The 19,277-nt window shown below is 66.0% G+C and overlaps 4 protein-coding genes across 4 annotated transcripts; 3 read left to right on the top strand and 1 right to left on the bottom strand.

The window, feature by feature from the left end:
- The first annotated feature begins 578 nt into the window (after positions 1-578).
- Positions 579-7,840, top strand: SNTB2 (syntrophin beta 2). The gene is made up of 7 exons (XM_039558489.1): positions 579-1,054; positions 4,515-4,725; positions 5,139-5,349; positions 5,799-5,941; positions 6,105-6,301; positions 6,384-6,565; positions 6,764-7,840. Exons 1-7 carry the CDS (start codon positions 625-627, stop codon positions 6,854-6,856), a joined length of 1,467 nt encoding a protein of 488 aa, XP_039414423.1. The 5' UTR covers positions 579-624; the 3' UTR covers positions 6,857-7,840.
- A 1,367-nt stretch (positions 7,841-9,207) lies between these two features.
- Positions 9,208-13,008, top strand: VPS4A (vacuolar protein sorting 4 homolog A). Its single transcript, XM_039558224.1, has 11 exons — positions 9,208-9,312; positions 9,638-9,749; positions 9,823-9,970; positions 10,086-10,147; positions 10,403-10,522; positions 10,635-10,791; positions 11,456-11,604; positions 11,708-11,789; positions 11,866-12,085; positions 12,193-12,333; positions 12,606-13,008. Exons 1-11 carry the CDS (start codon positions 9,292-9,294, stop codon positions 12,705-12,707), a joined length of 1,314 nt encoding a protein of 437 aa, XP_039414158.1. The 5' UTR covers positions 9,208-9,291; the 3' UTR covers positions 12,708-13,008.
- A 500-nt stretch (positions 13,009-13,508) lies between these two features.
- COG8 (component of oligomeric golgi complex 8) lies at positions 13,509-17,869 on the bottom strand (the record flags this gene model as incomplete). Its single annotated transcript, XM_039558580.1, is given in 12 exon segments — positions 13,509-13,770; positions 14,919-15,036; positions 15,038-15,066; positions 15,184-15,352; positions 16,049-16,384; positions 16,387-16,509; positions 16,511-16,768; positions 16,770-16,871; positions 17,025-17,214; positions 17,410-17,447; positions 17,449-17,511; positions 17,513-17,869. Coding segments are annotated over 12 exon segments (1,941 nt in total), but the record flags the coding sequence as incomplete, so codon positions are not given.
- Positions 17,870-17,873: 4 nt separating this feature from the next.
- Positions 17,874-19,143, top strand: NIP7 (nucleolar pre-rRNA processing protein NIP7; the record flags this gene model as incomplete). Its single annotated transcript, XM_039558579.1, is given in 7 exon segments — positions 17,874-17,902; positions 18,222-18,250; positions 18,253-18,307; positions 18,389-18,402; positions 18,405-18,526; positions 18,596-18,736; positions 18,814-19,143. Coding segments are annotated over 7 exon segments (510 nt in total), but the record flags the coding sequence as incomplete, so codon positions are not given.
- Between the last annotated feature and the right edge of the window lie 134 nt (positions 19,144-19,277).

Genomic DNA, 19,277 nt, shown 5'->3' with positions numbered 1-19,277 from the left:
GGGCTTATCCTTGTTGTGGGTGACTCCCTGTTGTCACATCACCATCATGTCATCATTATCCTCATATCCCTCCAGTGTTCCTCCCCGGCGCTGTGGGGACAAGGTGACACCCCAAATTCCGTCCCTTCTCCCTGCCAGTGTCTAATCCCAGTGTTGGCTTCTCTCTCCCCAGCGGCCGCGTGGGTCCGTGGGTGCCGCCTGGGGCCGGGAAGCGTCGTTCCCTAAGGACGGGGCTCTCTGGGTGTTGCGTGGGGCAGGGAAGCGTCATTCCCTCAGGATGGAGAGAGGGAGATCGGGAATCCCCGGAGAATTAAGGGAGATTTGAAGCGCAGGTCGTGAAATAAATCGCAGCGCGCGAAATAAATCTCGGCGCCAGACATGGCGTGCGGGGGCGTGGCTCCCCGGGCCCCGCCCTCTGACGCGACCAATCACAGCGGCGGCGGCTTAGCCGCCACCTCTGCGATTGGTGGCACGGGAGGCGGGGGCGGGGCGTCCCCACCCCGGCCCCCCGACCCTCCGAGCCTACCGCAGCGCGCCATGCGGGCGGGGGCGGGGCCAGGAAGCCGCGCCCTCCCGCCAAGCCACGCCCCTTCCCCGGTGACCGGCGGCGGCGGCGGCGGCGGCATGGCCGTGTGGACCCGGGCTTGTAAAACGGGGCTGCTGGAGCTGCTCCTCCGGGAACGCTGGGTCCGTGTGTCGGCGGAACTGACCGGGGAAACGCTGAGCTTAACGGCGGAACCGGGAACCGGCGATCCGTCGGTGGTGAACGGCGTGGTGAACGGCAGCGCGGAGGCGGCGGCACCCGGTGGCGTGAGGAGGGTGCGGGTGGTGAAAGCGGAGGCGGGAGGGCTCGGGATCAGCATTAAGGGAGGTCGGGAGAATCGGATGCCGGTGCTGATCTCACGGATCTTCCCGGGATTGGCGGCGGAAAGGAGCGGGGCGCTCCGGTTAGGCGACGCCATCCTCGCTGTTAACGGCGTCGATCTCCGCGATGCCACCCACGATCAAGCTGTGCAGGCGCTGAAGAGAGCCGGGAGGGAGGTCATCCTTGAAGGTAACGCCTAAACCCCTTCCTCTCCCCCAGTCCCCGGTACGGGCCCCTGCTGCTCTCCTGACCCCCACCCTGCTGCTCCCCCGCCGTTACCGGCTCCCACCACACTCCCCTGCCGCTATCACCGGACTCCCGGGCCCCCCTTGGGTCCCTTTTCCGGGTGTGGGACGCCACTTCCCCCACCCCAGTCCTGGCGCGTGTGTGTGCACCCCCAAAAGCCCCAACCCCCGTGGGCCCCCCAGGCACGGGGACAGGGACTGGGGTGTCCCCTCCTGGTCGGGCTGTTCCCTCTGTGGCAGGATGGGGACCCCTCACAGCTGGGAACAAGAACGTGACATCTCTGCTGGTTGTTTCCCTCCAGGACAGACTTGGGTCCCTTAGAGACAGATCTGGGGTCCCCGGGGACAGACCTGGCGTCCCCCAGGATAGACTTGGTGTCCCCTGGCTGTGGCATCCCCCTGAACAGGTTGTCGCCTATCCTTGGTGACAGAATCCCCAGGCTGGCTGACTGTCCCCAGGGAGGGCTGCGACCCCGGGCGCTGGTTCAGGATCTGCCCGTGTCCCTGCGAGCTCAGCCTCCCCGCGGGCTCGGTGTCCCTGTGGGCCCTGTGCCCACGGCACGGCTGGCTCGGGACTGGCCTGACAGAGCCACCGGCTCCTGCCCGACCTGTTCCCAGCAGCCCGACAAGCTCGGGCAAGACCTGCCCAGCCCAAGGCATGGCATGGGGCTCGTGCCATGGGGCACCGCAAGGACACGAGCCCCCTGTGCTGTGGGTCAGGGTGCCCCATACAGTGCTGTGGTGCCACACACTGTCCAGGTGTCCCGGCACGTCCGTCTGTCCTCTGCTGCACGAGGCTCCTCCATGGACACGGTGCCCGTTGGGCACAGGGTATGGGGACAGGTGCTGCTGCTTTCTCACCTGCTCCTGGCACACTGTGCTGGCACGAGGGGACGTGGCTGGGCTCCCTGCTGTGGGCACACCTGGCACGAGGTGCTTGGCCGTGGCTGGAGCATGGCAGGGGCTGAGGTGCAGTGGCGGTGTTGGGCTTGGTGCTTTGGTCAGGGCTGCTGTCGGACACAGCGAGAGTCCCCACGGGACTCCGTGCCGGATTCAGCGCGTCCTTCCTCGGGCTGCCTGGCTGTTTGATCCTGTCCCACAGGAGCTCCAGCCCCGTGCTGTGTTTGTCCCTGACTTCCGCCACGGGCATGGGCACCGCAGCAGACGCCTCTTCCCTTCCTTTCCCTTCCTTTGCTTTCTCTTCCCTTCCTTTCCCTTCCTTTCCCTTCCTTTCCCTTCCTTTCCCTTCCTTTCCCTTCCTTTGCCTTCCTTTCCTTTCCTTTCCCTTCCTTTCCTTTCCTTTCCCTTCCTTTGCTTTCTCTTCCCTTCCTTTCCCTTCCTTTCCCTTCCTTTCCCTTCTCACTTTGGCTGGGCACTGCTGGTCCGATGGCTGTGGTGGGACCATCTGGTGGTCAACTGGTATCAGCAGGCCCCGGAGAGGAGCTGGTGGGAGACACTGGCTGTGCTATCCAGCCCCATCCCTCCTCACCAGCCCTGGAGCTCTGACCACCCTGGCAGGTGCCAGAGCTTCTCCTGGGCCCTCTGCCAGTGGAGGAGGCGGGACCATCAGCCCCAAACCAGCATCTCCGTGGGGCTGGTGTCACCCGTCCCGGGTCCTGGGTTTGGCCACAGGGCCCACGCCAAGCACCTCCCCCGGGTGCCCACAGGCCGTGTCTGCTGCCCTGGGGGAAGGGAACCCTTCCGCCCCTGCGGGAAGCCGTGGGCACTGCCTAGGGCACGGCCGGGCACGAGCCTTGGAAACCCAGTGGGTGTTCCCTGCTGGGTGCAGGGGGCTTGGCCCCGGTGAAGCCGTGTGTGGCCGGCGCTGCTGTGCAGCCGGAGCAGCCGCCTTCCTGCGGCGGGACGGGCGAGGGGCACAGCGACAGCTGGGCTTCCTCTGTGGTGAGCGCGTAGGTGGGGCGGCAGTGGCTGTGCCGGCGTGATGGTGGCTGTGCCAGGGCAGTTTCCGTGGCTGTGCTGGTGCAGCTGTGTGCTGGTCAGCAGCTCGCCAGAAGCAGAAGGGGTGGTTGCAGGTGCCACCACCCAAGTGCCAGCCTTGTGCCTGCTGGCACAAGGTGCTCCATGTCCTGCCTGCACCGTGGATGCATCCCACTGAAAACTGGGAGCCAGTTCTGCTGCCCCCACCATGGGCATCCACCATTGCCAGTCACCACGGGGCACCCACGCTTCTCTGGCAGTGCCCTGGCACAGCACTCAGGCTCTGGTGCTGCTGGCTGCCCAGCTTGGCCTCTCACCCTCCCAACTCCATCGGGGTCAGTGCCTGCACCGCAGGGTCGCAGCACTGTGAGCTGGAGCCCCCATGGGCTGAGCTCCCTCCCAGTGCTGGAGGCAGCTGCCCACATCTGGCAAACATCTGCCAAGTGGCCGCGCAGCGGGAGCTGCCGGCCGTGGCGCTGCCCGCGGCGCTCCCTGCCCGGCCCGGCAGCGGGATTAGGGGTGCGGGGACGGCGGTAATCCCGGGATCAGCGCGACGGCAGCTAATATTAACTCGTGTGCTGCCCACAGCAAGGGCAAGCGCCTCATGGCAGCGCCGTGGCTCAGCAGAGCTGGTGGGAAGGGGGGGGACTGGTGTTTCCTGCCCACTCCCCATCGCTGCTGTCCTATCCTTGCCCCCCTCCCCACTCGGTAGCTCCACAGTGAAGGATTGGCAGCAGCACAGCCTGGGCCCCACCGCCAGTGTTGCTCCCCCTCCAGTGGGCCTGGCTGTGGCATTGTGCCGGCTGCAGGATCCTTTCACCACTTGCTCCCCAGTGCAGTACAGCCTATTTGCTGTTTTGGTTTGGTTTTCCCTCTCGCTGCCTCATCTCTGTCCCCAGCGTGTCCCTCCCTTGGCCTTGGCTGCTGGGGCTCGGCGCAGGCCGGCCGAGAGCCGTGTCCGGGCGGGGGTCCAGGGCTGCTGTCAGCAGGGTGGTGCTGGGGTGGGACAGTCCGGGGGGAGCAGGAGCTGGAGCTGGTGCCTCCTTCCTTCCTTCCCGGCCTGGAGAGGCGCGTGGAGCCGGGATGTCTTGGCTGCACACCCTCCTCACCCTGTGGGTGTGAGCGGCAGTGCCGGCTCAGCATCGCCTACAGTGCTGGAAACTTGGCGGGCACAGTCCTGGCTGCTCCGACAGCGGCAGGGCAGGATGGGACCAGGATGGGCTGCAGCCTGACCTCCCGCCAGCACCATTGTCCTGTGGCGCCTTCCCCTTCCTACACTCGTGCCGGCAGAGGGATGAGCTGCCAGTGCCGTCCTTCACTCGGGACTTCCCTGACCCGGACAGGGTGGGACCCCCCAAGACCCTCCAAGCCTTGGTGTGTCGCCCTATCAGATCAACCCTGGGGCACAGGGCTGTGTGGGGGTGCAGGGCCCTCCCCAGGCCTGACTGTCCCCCCACTCCCCCCAGTGAAGTTCATGCGGGAGGTGACCCCTTACATCAAGAAGCCATCGCTGGTGTCAGACCTGCCGTGGGAGGGGGCGGCCCCGCAGTCCCCCAGCCTGAGTGGCAGCGAGGACTCGGGGTCCCCGCAGCACCAGGGTCTCCGTGACCGCAAGGTGATCCCCCTCAAGATGTGCTTCGCCGCCCGGAACCTCAGCATGCCCGACCTGGAGAACAGGTGAGGACAGGGGCTGCCGGTGGGTGCCAGTATGGGAGATCCTGCTCCCCAAAGACCCCCAGGACAGGACTGGGTCTGTCCACCAGTGCCCGTGTGACTGACCCTGCGCCCCATGGACACCCTGGCCACAGCTGGGGGCTGCCCATCAATGAGGCCGTGGCCTCCTGCTTTGCCCACTGAGCTGTAGAGGGCCAGTCCAGAGGGTTTGGCCAGGGCCAGGGCTATGCCATGTTCTCTCCCAGACCCCTGGCAGCCCCTCTCCCTCAAAATGAGGGCTAAAAGCCCTGGCAGGTGGAAATGCACGGTGGAAGCCCCAGACCAGTGCAGCCAGTTTGCTGTGCTGGGTACAGGCAGGGGCTCACTCGGCTGGGTGCTGATGTCCCACCCTGGACCATGTCCCTGTCCCCTCACAGGCTGATCGAGCTGCACTCGCCGGACAGCCGGAACACGCTGGTGCTGCGGTGCCGGGACACAGCCACGGCCCACGCCTGGTTCAGTGCCCTGCATGCCAACATCACCGCGCTGCTGCCCCAGGTCCTGGCCGAGCTCAACGCCACGCTGGGCTCTGGCAGCCCCACGGCTGGCGGCCGGGAGGTGAAGCACATCGCCTGGCTGGCCGAGCAGGTATGCACTGATGGGATATGCTGGGGTGCTCCCAGGGACAGCAGTGCCAATGAGATGTGCCAAGGATGCCACTGGGGCTGTGGATGCAGACAGAGAGCCCAGCCTGGGTACTGTCTCTGCTGCTCTCCCATCTGGCTGTGCCCCGGTGATGGCAGCATTTCCCGTGCCCTCAGCCCCTTCTCCCACTGGGATTTTCCAGATGGAGCCCCTCATCACACCCTCCCTTTTCCATGAATTCACGGCCTGAGAGCTGCAGCTGGCCCAGGCAGCGTGGTGAGCAGGACCCCTGGGGGCTGCTCCCAGCTTGGTTTCCCAGGATGGCCAGGCTGTGGATGCTGCCTGGCAATGAGGAACCACTGGGTGGGGATCCATCTGACCGTGGGCTCGGGGTTGAGTTGCTGGGTGCCTGCAGCCCCTGGTGCCTCTCATGGTGCCCCGGTGCCCGGCAGGCACGCCTGGACGGCGGGCGGCAGCAGTGGCGGCCGGTGCTCATGGCAGTGACAGAGAAGGACCTGCTGCTGTACGATGGGATGCCCTGGACCAGGGACGCCTGGGCCTCCCCCTGCCACAGCTACCCGCTGGTGGCCACCAGGTGAGCTGGGGCTGGGCCCCCTTGGGGACTGGCGTCTGTTGGCTGAGCCGTGGCTCTGCCTCTCAGAGCAGGGAAGAGACACCAAAGCACTGATGGGCACGGGGTGAGTGGTGCCGGCACTGCCACCGCAGCCCTGACCCCCATCCATCCGCTTCCCCTCCAGGCTGGTCCACTCAGGCTCCGGGCGCCGCTCGCCCGCGCTGAGCTCGGAGCTGACGTTCGCCACGCGGACGGGCTCTCGCCAGGGCGTGGAGATGCACGTGTTCCGCGTGGAGACCCACCGGGACCTGTCCGCGTGGACGCGCGTCCTGGTGCAGGGCTGTCACGCCGCCGCCGAGCTGATCAAGGAGGTGACTGTGGGTGAGTGCCGCTGTGCTGGGACCCCCGGCTCCCCCCGTGTTCCCCTCCAGGGCTGAGGGGCTGACAGCGGCTGTGCCCGCAGGCTGCACGCTGGGCGGGCAGGAGGTCCAGCTCTCCATCCACTACGAGGGCGGGTTCACCATCTCCCGGGACGAGCCGGGCTCCAGCGTCCTCTTCCGCTACCCCTACGAGCGGCTGAAGATGTCTGCGGATGACGGCATCAGGACCCTCTACCTGGATTTCGGGGGCCCTGAGGGGGAGCTGGTGAGGAGGGGGCAGTCAGGCTCACCCCTCTGGTTTGGGGGACTTCCTCCAGGGCTGGTCCCTGCTTTCCCCCATCCCTGCAGCATCCCAGCTGCCCGGACTCACTGGGTTTGGCTGATTGGAACCCCCAGCCCTGTGATCCTCAGTGCCCCCAGTGGGATGTGGGCGCGGCTGACACCACTCTCCATCTCCCCCCAGGCGCTGGACCTGCACTCCTGCCCCAAGCCCATCGTCTTCGTCCTGCACACCTTCCTCTCGGCCAAAGTCACCCGCATGGGGCTGCTGGCGTAGGTGCCCCGGTCCCCCCGCCCTGTCACGAACCAGCTGGGGATCACAGAGGGCCCCCAACCTCTCCTGCCCTGTCGGTGCCTTGCTGGGGCTGGGATCGCTGCCTTGAGAGCCGCCAGGAATGTGGCAGGATGGCTGCGGGGGCTGAGCCCCTCCTGCCCCACACCAGCGTTCCCGGCCCCCCCAGTGCCCCGGGGGGTTGGGGTACACACGCCAGCTTTAATCCCCCCAGGGCTGAAGCCATCACTGATTTCACCGCCTGTGCCTTGGAGCGGGGCCAGCTCGTCCCCTCCGCCCGGGGGACCCGTGGTGCCCCCCAACTCATGTCCAGGGGAGCCAGTGTCCCCCTGCCTTCGGGCTTCCCCCAAAGAGGTCACATTGTCCCCACATAGGACACGGCTGGGGCTGTGGAACCCCCCATTGCTGCATGACAGGCTCCCCGTGCCCCGCTCAGGGTGGGGGGCACGTTTGTCTTACAGGGGGCACTCAGGGGTGCAAAGGGGATGCTCTGGCCCAGGGTCCTGGTCCCTGGGGCTTGGCCTCCCCGCCATGCCCCATCGGCCCCCAGCAGCGACCCCCAAATCTCCCAAAGGCAGAACAAACGCCGTGTCTCTGCCATGGGCCAGGGGCTGGGGCTGTCCCTGCCCAGCTGCTGCCACCTGTGCCCCTCCACCGGGGCCCCCGGGGCAGGACACGTAGATTGATGCACTTTTCGCTTTTTGTACTTTCCCTGCCCTTGGGGGCAGCTCTCACACTTTGGGGGGGCTGGGGAGGCCCAGGTAGGACCAGAGTGGGACCCCCCAGGGCTCCCCCCTCCTACTGGGACCCCAGTACCCCCCAGCCAAACTCCTGCATGGTTCTCTGCTTCTGGGGGGCTGTGCTGGGCAGGGGTGCTGTGGGGTGCTGGCCTGGGGTGCTGCCCCCTCTCCTTCTATTTTTGTATTCTTTGTAAATCGCTATTTATATCAGATTGCCTTTTCCAGGGGCTCCGAGTCTCGCTCTGAGTCTGGTGTGGGGATGGTGGGAGGAATGAGGGTCTCTGGAAGGAATGGGGGGATCTCTGGGGAAGCTGGGGTGGTCTCTATGGGGAATTCTGAGGGGGCTGGGGCAGCTTTGACAGCAGGGGCAGCGGGGCCAGTGCAGCTCTGGGACAGGTGGGCACAGCAGCGGGCACAGCAGTGGGCACAGGGACCTGAGGGTGTTCGGGGAGGGGGTGGGTGTGTGTGCGGGCACAGGTAAATACCGTGCAGGCTGTGTACTTGGGCACGCGCACACACGGGCACGCGCACACAGACATACATGTACAGACACACACACACATGTACACAGACACACATTTACAGACAGACACACATGAACACACACAGACACATGTACAGACACACGTACACACAGAGACACACATGAACACACACACACACACACGAACGCACACAGACACACATGTCCAGACACACGAACACACAGAAACACACATGAACACACAGACACACATGAATGCACCCACACACGTGTACACAGACACACATGAACACACACACGTACACACACAGACACAAATGTACGCACACAGACACACATGAACGCACAAACACACATGAACACACCCACACACATGTACACACACAGACACACGTACAGACACAGACACACATGTACAGACGCACAGACACACATGAACACACCCCCACACATGTACAGACACACATGAACACACCCACACACATGTACACACACAGACACACGTACAGACACAGAAACACATGTACAGATGCACAGACACACCCCCACAGATGTACAGACACACATGAACACACCCACACACATGTACACACACAGACACACGTACAGACACAGACACACATGTACAGACGCACACACATGAACACACCCCCACACATGTACAGACACACATGAACACACCCACACACATGTACAGATGCACAGACACACCCCCACACATGTACAGACACACATGAACACACCCCCACACATGTACAGACACACATGAACACACCCACACACATGTACAGATGCACAGACACACCCCCACAGATGTACAGACACACATGAACACACCCACACACCCCCCCCACACCCCACGCACGTGTTTTTGGGGGTGTCCGCGCGCACTCGGGGCCCGCGGGGCGGGGCCTCAACGGGCGGGGCTAAACCGAACCACGCCCAACAATATGACGTCCATCAAATGGGCGTGCCCGTCTGAGGCCACGCCTCACAGCCACACACGTCACTCGATGGGCGTGGCTCTATCCGGACACGCCCCTTTGTGGGCGGGGCTGGCCGCGCGCACCGGGCGCGGTTCCGGCGGCGCCGGCAGGGGGCGCGGGGCCCTGCGCAGCCGCAGTCGGTGCCGCTGCCGCCGCCGCCGCCGCCGCCGTCGTCCCGGGGCCGCCGGAGCGGCCGCACCGGGCGATGCGATGACAACGTCCACCCTGCAGGTATCGACCGCGGGCACCGGGAGGAAGACGGGGCTGGGGCTCCGGCCGCGCCGACACCGCCCTTCCTTCCCGCGGGGCCTGCGCACGGCCCGGCGGACAGGCCTCACCGGGCCCCTGCGCCGTGCCGGCCGGGGAAAGGCCTCACCCGGTCCCGGTGCAGAACCCCGCTGAGGTCGCCGAGCCCTGCTAAGCCCCGGTGTCGGCGCGGTGGGAAGGGAGGTGGGCGAAGCGGAAGAGCCCCGGTGCGGGCGGGCCCGGCCCGGCCCCTGGCGCTGGGGAGGGGCTCCGCCGGTGCCCGGTGCTCACGGCGCTCCCCTCCTCGCAGAAAGCCATTGACCTGGTCACCAAAGCCACTGAGGAGGACAAGGCTAAGAACTACGAGGAGGCACTGCGGCTGTACCAGCACGCCGTGGAGTACTTCCTGCACGCCATCAAATGTGAGGACCGGCCGGGGGGCTCGGGGGGCTCGGGGCTCGGGGGGCTCCGGGTGACGCCTGCGGGTCCCTGCAGATGAGGCTCACAGCGACAAGGCCAAGGAGAGCATCCGAGCCAAGTGCATGCAGTACCTGGACCGGGCGGAGAAGCTGAAGGAGTACCTGCGGAGCAAGGACAGGCACGGCAAGAGGCCCGTCAGAGAGGCACAGAATGACAACAAGGGGTGCGTGGGGGACGAGGGGGGTGAGGGATCCCCTTGTCTGGCCGCGGAGCTGGCAGGACCCCCCCTTGCTACACCAGTGCTGGTCCTGCTCCTGAACCCTATTCTCTGTCCCCAGGAGTGACAGTGACAGCGAGGGCGAGAACCCCGAGAAGAAGAAGCTGCAGGAGCAGCTGATGGGTGAGAGAGGCTGTGGTGGGTCCAACCCTTTGGGGTTGAGGAGGGATTCACTGACAACCCAGTCAAGGGGCAGCTGTGGGGAGGGGGACAGGCTGTGGGACTGGGGCCCAGGGGTGCATTCCTGTGGCTTGGTCACCCCAAACAGCTGCTGTGCTGAGGGGAGGCAGGACTGGGCGTGTGGGTAGGGACTCTGGCTCTCACTGCTCTCTGTGCCCATCTTTGTGGGGCCATGTGAGCAGAGTCACACCCTCACAGGTGCCATCATGATGGAGAAGCCCAACGTGAGGTGGAGCGATGTGGCCGGGCTGGAGGGAGCCAAGGAAGCCCTGAAGGAGGCCGTGATTCTGCCCATCAAGTTCCCACACCTGTTCACAGGTGAGGCCATGGTAGTGGGAAGGGGCTGTGCAGGAGGTGACCCCTCCCTGGGTGATCCCAGCACGGATCTGGGTGCAGGGATGGGCAGGCCTGACCCCGGTCTCTGCCGCAGGGAAGCGCACGCCCTGGCGCGGGATCCTGCTCTTCGGGCCGCCTGGCACTGGGAAGTCCTACCTTGCCAAGGCCGTGGCCACTGAGGCCAACAACTCCACCTTCTTCTCTGTGTCATCCTCCGACCTGATGTCGAAGTGGCTGGGGGAGAGTGAGAAGTAAGTTGGCAGTAGGGACACATGGCCAGAGCCTGGCTCCCGGCCGGCCAGGCTGGGGCAGGAGCCACCAGCATCAGTGAACCCCAGTAATGGGGCTGTCAAAGAAGAGCTGGGAGCTGGTGCCTTCAGAGTGGGACTCTGAGCAAAGCAAACCCTGGGCCTCTTTTCGCTCACAGCCTGTGCCCCTCCAGCTTTACAGACCTCTCAGTCCAACAGCAATTTTAAGCTGGGGTCTTCTAACACGTAACTGGGTTCTGTTTCCTTGTCTCAATTAACTGCTCTCATGCTCCAGCTTGGGGCAGCTTTGTGACCTTCCAGAGTTGCAGCTCTTACTGAAAGGTTTCCCATCTGTCCATGCTCAGAGTTCATTTACAGCTCACTTACAGCAAGCTTTGAGCAGGGCCTACCCCTGCCAAGCTGTGAGCAAGTCATAATTAAACTTAACTCTACACTATTAATTTCTGATACCCTATAATTAGACTTATTTTAATCCCCAATAGGGTCCCAGGAGAGAGCACAGCCCCTTGAGGGGCCCCACAGCCCCTGGTCTGGCACTTCCCTTGCTGCCAGTGTGGGGTTCCTTGGATGGGAGGAACATGGGGCTGCCATGGGGGTGCTGAGGAGGGTCTCTGAGTGGGGACCCCATCCCCTGCTTTGTCCCCAGGCTGGTGAAGAACCTGTTTGAGCTGGCAAGGCAGCACAAGCCCTCCATCATCTTCATCGATGAGGTGGACTCACTGTGTGGCTCCCGCAATGAGAACGAGAGCGAGGCGGCCCGGCGCATCAAGACCGAGTTCCTGGTGCAGATGCAAGGTGGGTGGGGGCCCGTCCAGGGATGGGTGGGAGCAGGATGAGGCAGGCGGAACCTGGCGATTCAGAGAGCCCCTGGAGATTGCTCTGAGCCATCTGCCTGCAGGTGTGGGAAACAGCAGTGATGGGATCCTGGTGCTGGGTGCCACTAACATCCCCTGGGTGCTGGACTCGGCCATCAGGAGAAGGTGAGCCCCACATGCAGCCCCTTGTGCCAGCCCCCCCGGCAGAGCTGGAATTGGGGCTCACCCCTCGTGCTGCCAGGTTTGAGAAGAGGATCTACATCGCCTTGCCCGAGGAGGCGGCGCGGGCACAGATGTTCCGGCTGCACCTGGGGAACACCCCGCACTCCCTGACGGACGCCGACATCCAGGAGCTCGCCCGCAAGACCGATGGCTACTCGGGGGCCGACATCAGCATCATCGTGCGGGACGCCCTGATGCAGCCCGTGCGCAAGGTGCAGTCGGCCACGCACTTCAAGAAGGTGAGTGGGGGCTGCCACAGCCTGGGGTGATCCTGGGAAGGGGTGGGCACTGTGGCTGCTGTCCCCCCACCCCGAGCTCTGTGCCACGTGCCACTGGCTCTGTGCAGGTCCGCGGCCCCTCCCGCACTATCCCTGGCGTCCTGGTGGATGATCTCCTGACGCCATGCTCGCCTGGTGACCCTGGGGCCACCGAGATGACCTGGATGGAGGTGCCCAGTGACAAGCTGATGGAGCCCATTGTCTGCATGGTGAGTGTCCCCTCCGCAGCTTCAGCCCGGCCACTTCACTCTTCGTTCTCTGTGGCTCCAGGGGGTGGACACAACCCCCCAGTCTACCCCCCTGGAGTCCTGAGCCCCCCCCAAAGGATGGGTGGGTGACAGGAAAGGGCCTTGGGTCTGCCAGGCAGCACCCACCTGCAGTCAGTGCTGCTGCCATGGGGCAGAGGTGCCCCACTGCCGTGGGGGTCCCTATCCCACGCCCTACCCGGTCTGAGCCACGTGCCCACCCGCCTGTGTTACAGTCAGACATGCTGCGCTCGCTGGCCACCACCCGCCCCACTGTCAACGCCGAGGATCTCCTCAAAGTGAAGAAATTCACGGAGGACTTTGGACAGGAAGGTTGAGGGGGGCATGGGGGGTGTGGGGTTGGGGCAGCTGCAGGCCCCACTGTGCCTCCCTCCCCGGCCGTGCCAAACCGACTCATGTTCGCTCACTCCTGCCCCATTGCACTGCAGCACCCGGCAGGCGTGGGGACACGGCCCGGGGGGCTCACACTACGGGGGGTGGGTCTGAGCATGGCCTGGGTGGCCGGGTCCCCCCCAGCTGCACCCCACTCTTCTTCCTGCTCTTTTTTTATTTTTTAAATTAATGCTGCTTTGGGTTCTGTCTTGTTTATATGAAAATAAAAACAATCTGAGAGCTTCAGGCAATGCCTGGCCACTCCCCAAGGCTCTGCCCACATCAGGGGGCTCTGCCCAGCCCCCCGCCCCCCAAAATGCAATGACCCAGGGCGAAGGCCTCTGCCTGTCCCAAGTGGGTGGGGGTTCCTTGTGCTCCCCCCATCCCAGACAAGGATTTGTGCCTACAGCAGGGGCTACTTGGATGAAGCAGCCACCAGCTGATGACACCCACCAGCCCACACTCCATGTCCCCCTGTGCAGTTGCTGGGTTCCCCTCAGCCTTGCTGCCCCCCAGCCCCATCCCGGTGCCCCCCCGTGCTGTGCCCAGCTGCTGCCCACGCTCTGACCATGAGCCCCAAACAAGACCCAGATGGGAGGATCCCCCCCTTTGCCCCTCCCCTGCACAGCCTTGGCAGCAGGTTGTTCCTAGACCCACAAAGCAATTCCGGGTGTCCAGGGGAGTGTGGGTGGGACCCCCGGCTGCCTCCCTGTGCGCACAGTGGGCAGGAAGGGCCGGAGCCACGCTGAGGCCAGAGGTCTGTATTGGCTGCAATAAAGCTGAGTGGGAGCCCCCAGAGCTGCACTGGTTCTTTCACCAGGGTCAGGGCAGCTGCGTGTGGGCAGTGGGGTCAGTCCAGCAGCTCCATCCAGCCCACATTGGTGAAGGTGCGGGGGTCCATGCGGTCGATGTAGAGGGTCCCGTCCAGGTGATCCATCTCGTGCTGGATGATCCGGGCGGCCCAGCCCGATGCCTCCCAGCTCACTGGCTCCCCGAGCTCGTCCACGCCTGTGGCCGGGGTAGCGGTGGGTTGGGGGGGGAATTAAGGGGAAAAAAAGGGGTACCCGGATGAGAGTGGGAGGATCTGTGAGAGAATAGGGGACCTGTGTGTGGTGGGATTTGTGAGAGAGTGGTGGGATCCATAAGGGAACAGGGAACCCATCAGAGAATGAAGGGACCCGTGTGAGAGTGGGGAGACCCGGGAGAGAATGGGGGACGCGCGTAAGAGAAGGCGACCGTGTTTAGGTGGGGCAGGTGCGCGGTCCCACCCGGGTCAGGGCGGGTCGGTCCGTACCCGGAGACATGGACGGCCCAGTGCCGCGGGACGTAGGCGGAGAAGCCGTGGATGCTGGCGCAGCCCTCGGGGGCGGTGACGAGGCGGGTGTCGAGGACGCGGAGCGCGGGGTTGACGAGGACGCGGAGCGGGAAGGGCTCGATGCGGTGCGCCTGGCGCAGCGCCGGCGGGTACCGGGGCGCAGCGGGCGGGCGGCAGCTCTGCGGCGAAGACCCTCAGGGGGCACCCCGAGCTGCGGAGCGCTCAGCCCCAGGCACGGCCGGCCCCGCAGCCCGGCCGCCAGCGCCGCCGCCAGCCGCCGCAGCTCGGGGCCGCCCAGCTGCTCCGGGACACGGCGGCGGCGGCGCCGCGCAGCACCGGGGCTCCACCTGCACCGGCTCGGCGAACGGCGGCACGGGCGGGGCCCAGCACCCGCCGCCGCAGCGCCCGCCAGTACGAGCGCTCCCGCCGGTCCCAGCCCGCCGCGTGTCCGCAGCCGCGGGCCGGCAGCACCGGGCGGGCCCGGAGCACCGGGAGGGCCGGAAGCACCGGGCGGGCCGGGAGCACCGGGCGGGCCGGGAGCACCGGGGGCCCCGGGCGGGCCCGTCCCAGCGCCGCCGCCCGCCCCCAGCGCCGCCGCCATGGCGCCCCGCGTGCGCGCGCACCGCGCCGGAACAGCGCCGCCTGGCGGCCCCGGGGGGCAGGGAACGGGCGGGGGCCCGGGGCGGGCGGACCGGGGAGGGGGCGGCGCCGCACGGGTCGCTCCTGGGGGGGGACACGGCCCCGGCCACGCCGCAGCCCGGCTACCCCGTGCCCACCGAGTCACCCGGCAGCGCGGCGTCCCCGGAGGGACTCTCCGGGGGCTCGGTGGGCACGGCCGCGCGTTCCTCTTCCGTGTCCGGGGCGGTCTCCGGGGACGGCTCCTCCTCGCCCGGTGCCGGCGGAAGGAGGAAAGCCAGCGGCTCCCGGAGCGCGGCCACGTCGATGCGGCCCAGGCGGCCCGAAACGCTGCAGCTGCGTGGGGGGGACACCTTGGGGATGGGGAGAGAGGGGTCAGGGAAGCAAGAGCAGGACACGGCCCACTAAATGCCAGGGGGAAGCCACAAGTGTCCTCCCCCCGCAATGAAAACCAAACCCTGAGATCTCACCCAGTGCCTGTGCAATCTGTGCTGGAGGGAAGAGCACCTGGAGGCAGCGGTTCAGGTAGGGCAGCAGGTCCTCCAGGAAGACTGTGCAAAATTGGGTAAAGAGCTCCTGCTCCCGCCCGCTGAAAGCAGCCTCCTCAGCACGGTGGAAGGCCAGGATGGTTTTAGTCACCTGGGGAGAGAGAGAGAGAGAGAGAGAGAGAGGTGAAGGTGTCACCTGATGACAACCACATGCCCAGGTGGGCAAAGAAGCCAATGGCACTTGGCTTGTAACAACAACAGTGTGGCCACAGGCCCAGGGCACTGCCCATCTTCCTGTGCTGGGCATTGGTGAGGCCACACCTGGAATCCTGGGGTCAGTTCTGGGCCACTCTGAGATAGACATTGTGGGGCTGGAGCATGTCCAGGGAAGGGAATGGAGCTGGAGAAGGAGCTGAAGCACAAGGAGGAGCTGGGGGTGGGCTCAGCCTAGAGAAAAGGAGGCTCAGGGGGGACCTTCTTGCTCTCCATTACTCCCTGACAGAAGGGTGCAGCCAGGGTGGGGTCGGGCTCTGCTCCCAGGGAACAGGGACAGGACAAGAGGAAACAGCCTCAAGTTGTGCCAAGGGAAGTTTAAGTTGGATATTAGGAAAATTTCTTCATGGAAAGAGCTGTCCAGCCCTGGAACAGGCTGCTCAGTGGAATCCCCAGCCCTGGAGAGATTTAACAGCTGGGTGGATGTGGCACTTGAGGACATGGTCAGTGGTGTCCCTGGCAGCACTGGGGGAACGGTTGGATTGGATGATCTCAGAGGCTTTCCCAACCCACTCAGAACAAACCCGCCCCACGTTCTCCCAGGACAAGTCCCAGCTCCATCCCCTGGACTCACCTCAGCAAGGGCACTGTCCAGGCAGGCGGTGACGTCCTGTGCCAGGGCGATGGGGCAGCAGAGCCGCAGGTCATTGAAGGCAACGAGGAGCCCATTGAGGAAGCAGGCAAGGGGTGGGAAGTCCAGCAGCACCATGGGGGGCTGCAGCGTCCCCGGCTGGGCCGTGGGCACCGGCACTCCTGCACCACCCCCCAGCACAGCTGGCGCTGAGATCAGTGTATAGGAATTCATCTCCTCCCCGAATTTCTCCACCGCCTCCTCCACCGCCTTCCTAAAGGCATCGGCGGCCACGCGCTGGAAGAGGGGGGCCAGCTGCCCACGGAAATCCACGCCCACTTCCTGCTGAAGGACAGCCCGAAGTACATGCACTGCCCCAGCAGCGAGTCCAGCCGGCCGCCCACCCGCGGTCCCAGGTCGCGCTGCAGCGTCCGCAGGAACTCGGAGACCTTCTGCAGCACCCACGCCGTGGAAGATGGCCCCCTCGCCGGGCGCCGCGCCCTCGGCCGGCACCAGCGGCTCCTCGTCTGAGAAGATGGCGCGGTACTGGGTGATGATGTCGAACAGGTGCACCCGGCAGGCCTCGATGGTCTTGGTGATGTGCACGTAGGGGTCGTGGTCGGGGATGGAGGCCTGGATGGAGCGCAGCCAGGCATCCCGCGCCTGCAGGAACTTGACGCGCAGCTCGGCCTCGGTGAGCACGTCCATGCGGCGCAGGAAGCCCGATGACGCGCAGGCAGGCGGGCAGCGGGATGTTGGTGCGGAGCTGCTGGATGAGCTGGTTCAGCATCAGCTGGGCGGACTGGCGCACCTCCTCCACGATGCCCTGTGGGAGAGCCTTTGGTCAGGGCCAGGCACGGGGCAGTGTGGGGCCCACATGGATCAGGGCGTTGGGTCAGCACAGAGGTCTCCTGAATCACAGGGCTGGGACAACGCGGGGTTCATCTCGGTAAGGGGTGAGGGACAGTGCAGGGCTCACCTGGATAACGGGGATGCTGCTGTGCTTCCTCTCCAGCCTGCGCACGTAGGCCGTGAGCTCCAGCGCCTCCTCATAGTAGCCATTACGGACGCAGGTGTCCATGAGCTGTGGGATCTCCAGGATCTCCAGGATCTCCGTGTGCCGGTTCAGGGTCAGGCTGTTCATATGCCGCCGGCTTGCAGGCGATGGCCTCGGCATCGGCGCATGAAGGTCCTGCGGCGGCGGCATGGGATCAGCAGGAGAGTCCTCCTGCAGCGGGTGGATGCCAGGGGACCCTCCCACCCCACACCGGCCGTGCCCCAGCCTCACTCCCATCCCGGCCCTTCCCCGCCCCGTTTCCAGCCGCGCCCCGCCGCCGCTCCCAGTGCCCGGGGCCCGTCCGCACCGGCAGGCGTCCTGCAGCGCGGGCAGCCGCTCCAGCAGGCCTGCCGAGGCGGCTCTCGATGCCGCCGAAGGCCGCGGCCGCACGGCCGGTGCACTCGGCGGACGCGGATAAAGGCGCGGTAGTGCTCGAAGGCGAGGCGGCGCGTCTCAGCCCCGACCCGCGCCCGCTCCGCTGCCAACCGCGCCGGCTCCCGGCCCAGCTCCGCCAGCCCAGCGCCGGCCAGCTCCGACACATAAGCGGCGAGCTCGGCGCCGCCGGGCGCGGCCGGGCCGCGCAGCCAGGCCAGCAGCCGCGCCTCCTCCGCCCGCCGCCGCCATCGCCGGGACCGCCGCGTCACCTCCGGACCCGCCGGTTCCGGGTCCGTCACTTCCGCTACCGCCGGTTCCGGTCCGGTCACTTCCGGGCCCCGGCGGCCCCGCGTGTGCCGGCGCGGGGCGATGCGGCCGCTCCGGAGGCGGAGACGCGGGCGGGTGTTCGAGAAGCTCGGGAAATAGTGAGGGGCCGGGACATGGGGGATGGGGAGGGGGGGCCGGCGAGATGCCGGGGACCGGGCACGGGGACAGGACGGGGACCGGGAGGGATGGGTACCGGGGATCGAGCGGGACCGGGCATGGAGAAAGGATGGGCACCGGCTGGGGCTGAACCGGCTGGACCCCGGGGAACGGGGAGACCGAGGGGGTGATGGACACCGGGGATCGGGCGGGCGCCGGCACGGAGCGGGACCGGGAGGGCTGGGCCCGGGGGAACCGGAGCAGAGGAGCCGCGCAGCAGGGACCGGGGCCGGGCCGGGCTCACGGGGTCCATCCCCGCAGCATCGGGGAGAACATCCAGCTGCTGGTGGACGGCCCGATGGCACCTACTGCTTCCGCCTGCACCGGGACCGCGTCTACTACCTGAGGTGAGGGGCCGGGCGGGGCGGGGACCGGGCCAGCCCGCGGGGTGCGGGCCGGCCGCCGCCCCAGCACTGCCCTGCCCGCAGTGAGAAGCTGCTGAAGCTGCGGCCAGCGTCCCCCGGGAGAGCCTGGTGGCCCCGGGCACCTGCTTTGGGAAGTTCACCAAGTCCCAGAAGTTCCGGCTCAGCGTCACGGCCCTGGACTTCCTCTCACCCTATGCCAAGGTGGGTCACAGCCCCCGAGCCAGCCCCGGCCCTGGCCCCGGCCCTCACAGCCCTGCCCCTCTCTTGCAGTACAAGGTGTGGGTGAAGCCGGGCTCGGAGCAGTCCTTCCTCTACGGCAACCACGTGCTGAAGTCGGGGCTGGGCCGCATCACGGAGAGCACGGCGCAGTACCAGGGTGTCGTGGTGTATTCCATGGCCGACGTCCCGCTGGTGAGCGCCCAGCCCCGGCCAGGGCTGCGCGGGGGTATGAGGTGGGCGACCTCCCTCACCTCCTCTTCATCCCCCAGGGCTTCGGGGTGGCTGCCAAGTCCACACAGGAGTGCCGGAAGGTCGACCCCTTGGCCATCGTGGTGTTCCACCAAGCCGATGTCGGGGAGTACGTGCGGAACGAGGACACGCTGACATAAGGGACCCTCGGGGAGCCCAAGGGACCCTCAGGCCCTGTGAGTGTTCCGGGGTAGAACGGACCTTGTCCTGCACTGCGGCTGTGGGAAGCCCAGCCAGAGTGGGATGGAGATGGGGGGAGCTGCTAGTGCAGAGCCCTTGGGGGCTGCTGCCAGCACAGGAAGAGGGGCCCTGGCCCCAGCCCTGTCATATAAAGCCTGTTCCTTTTTTCAGTGCCTGTTGTCTGGTGTGGGGGCCCAAGGGGAACCAGTCCTCACCCCTCCTGTGGGGAATGTGACACACTGGGGTGTGCTTGGGGGGATTGATGAGGTCGGGGGGAGCCTCAGAGTCTGATGATGAGCTTCAG

The sequence above is a fragment of the Corvus cornix genome, chromosome 11 (genome assembly GCF_000738735.6).
Source record: "Corvus cornix cornix isolate S_Up_H32 chromosome 11, ASM73873v5, whole genome shotgun sequence".
NCBI lineage: Eukaryota > Metazoa > Chordata > Aves > Passeriformes > Corvidae > Corvus > Corvus cornix.
The sequence above is the reverse complement of the archived record's forward strand: the minus strand, read 5'-3'. Positions and strand labels throughout refer to the sequence as shown.

Bases quoted from the DNA above. Each gene is read 5' to 3' on its own strand.
- SNTB2 (XM_039558489.1), top strand. From the start codon at position 625: ATGGCCGTGTGGACCCGGGCTTGTAAAACGGGGCTGCTGGAGCTGCTC. The intron at 5,942-6,104 runs GTGAGCTGGGGC...CTTCCCCTCCAG, and splicing joins TACCCGCTGGTGGCCACCAG to GCTGGTCCACTCAGGCTCCG. The intron at 6,566-6,763 runs GTGAGGAGGGGG...ATCTCCCCCCAG, and splicing joins GGGGCCCTGAGGGGGAGCTG to GCGCTGGACCTGCACTCCTG.
- VPS4A (XM_039558224.1), top strand. From the start codon at position 9,292: ATGACAACGTCCACCCTGCAG. The intron at 9,313-9,637 runs GTATCGACCGCG...CCCTCCTCGCAG, and splicing joins TGACAACGTCCACCCTGCAG to AAAGCCATTGACCTGGTCAC. The intron at 12,334-12,605 runs GTGAGTGTCCCC...CCTGTGTTACAG, and splicing joins TGGAGCCCATTGTCTGCATG to TCAGACATGCTGCGCTCGCT.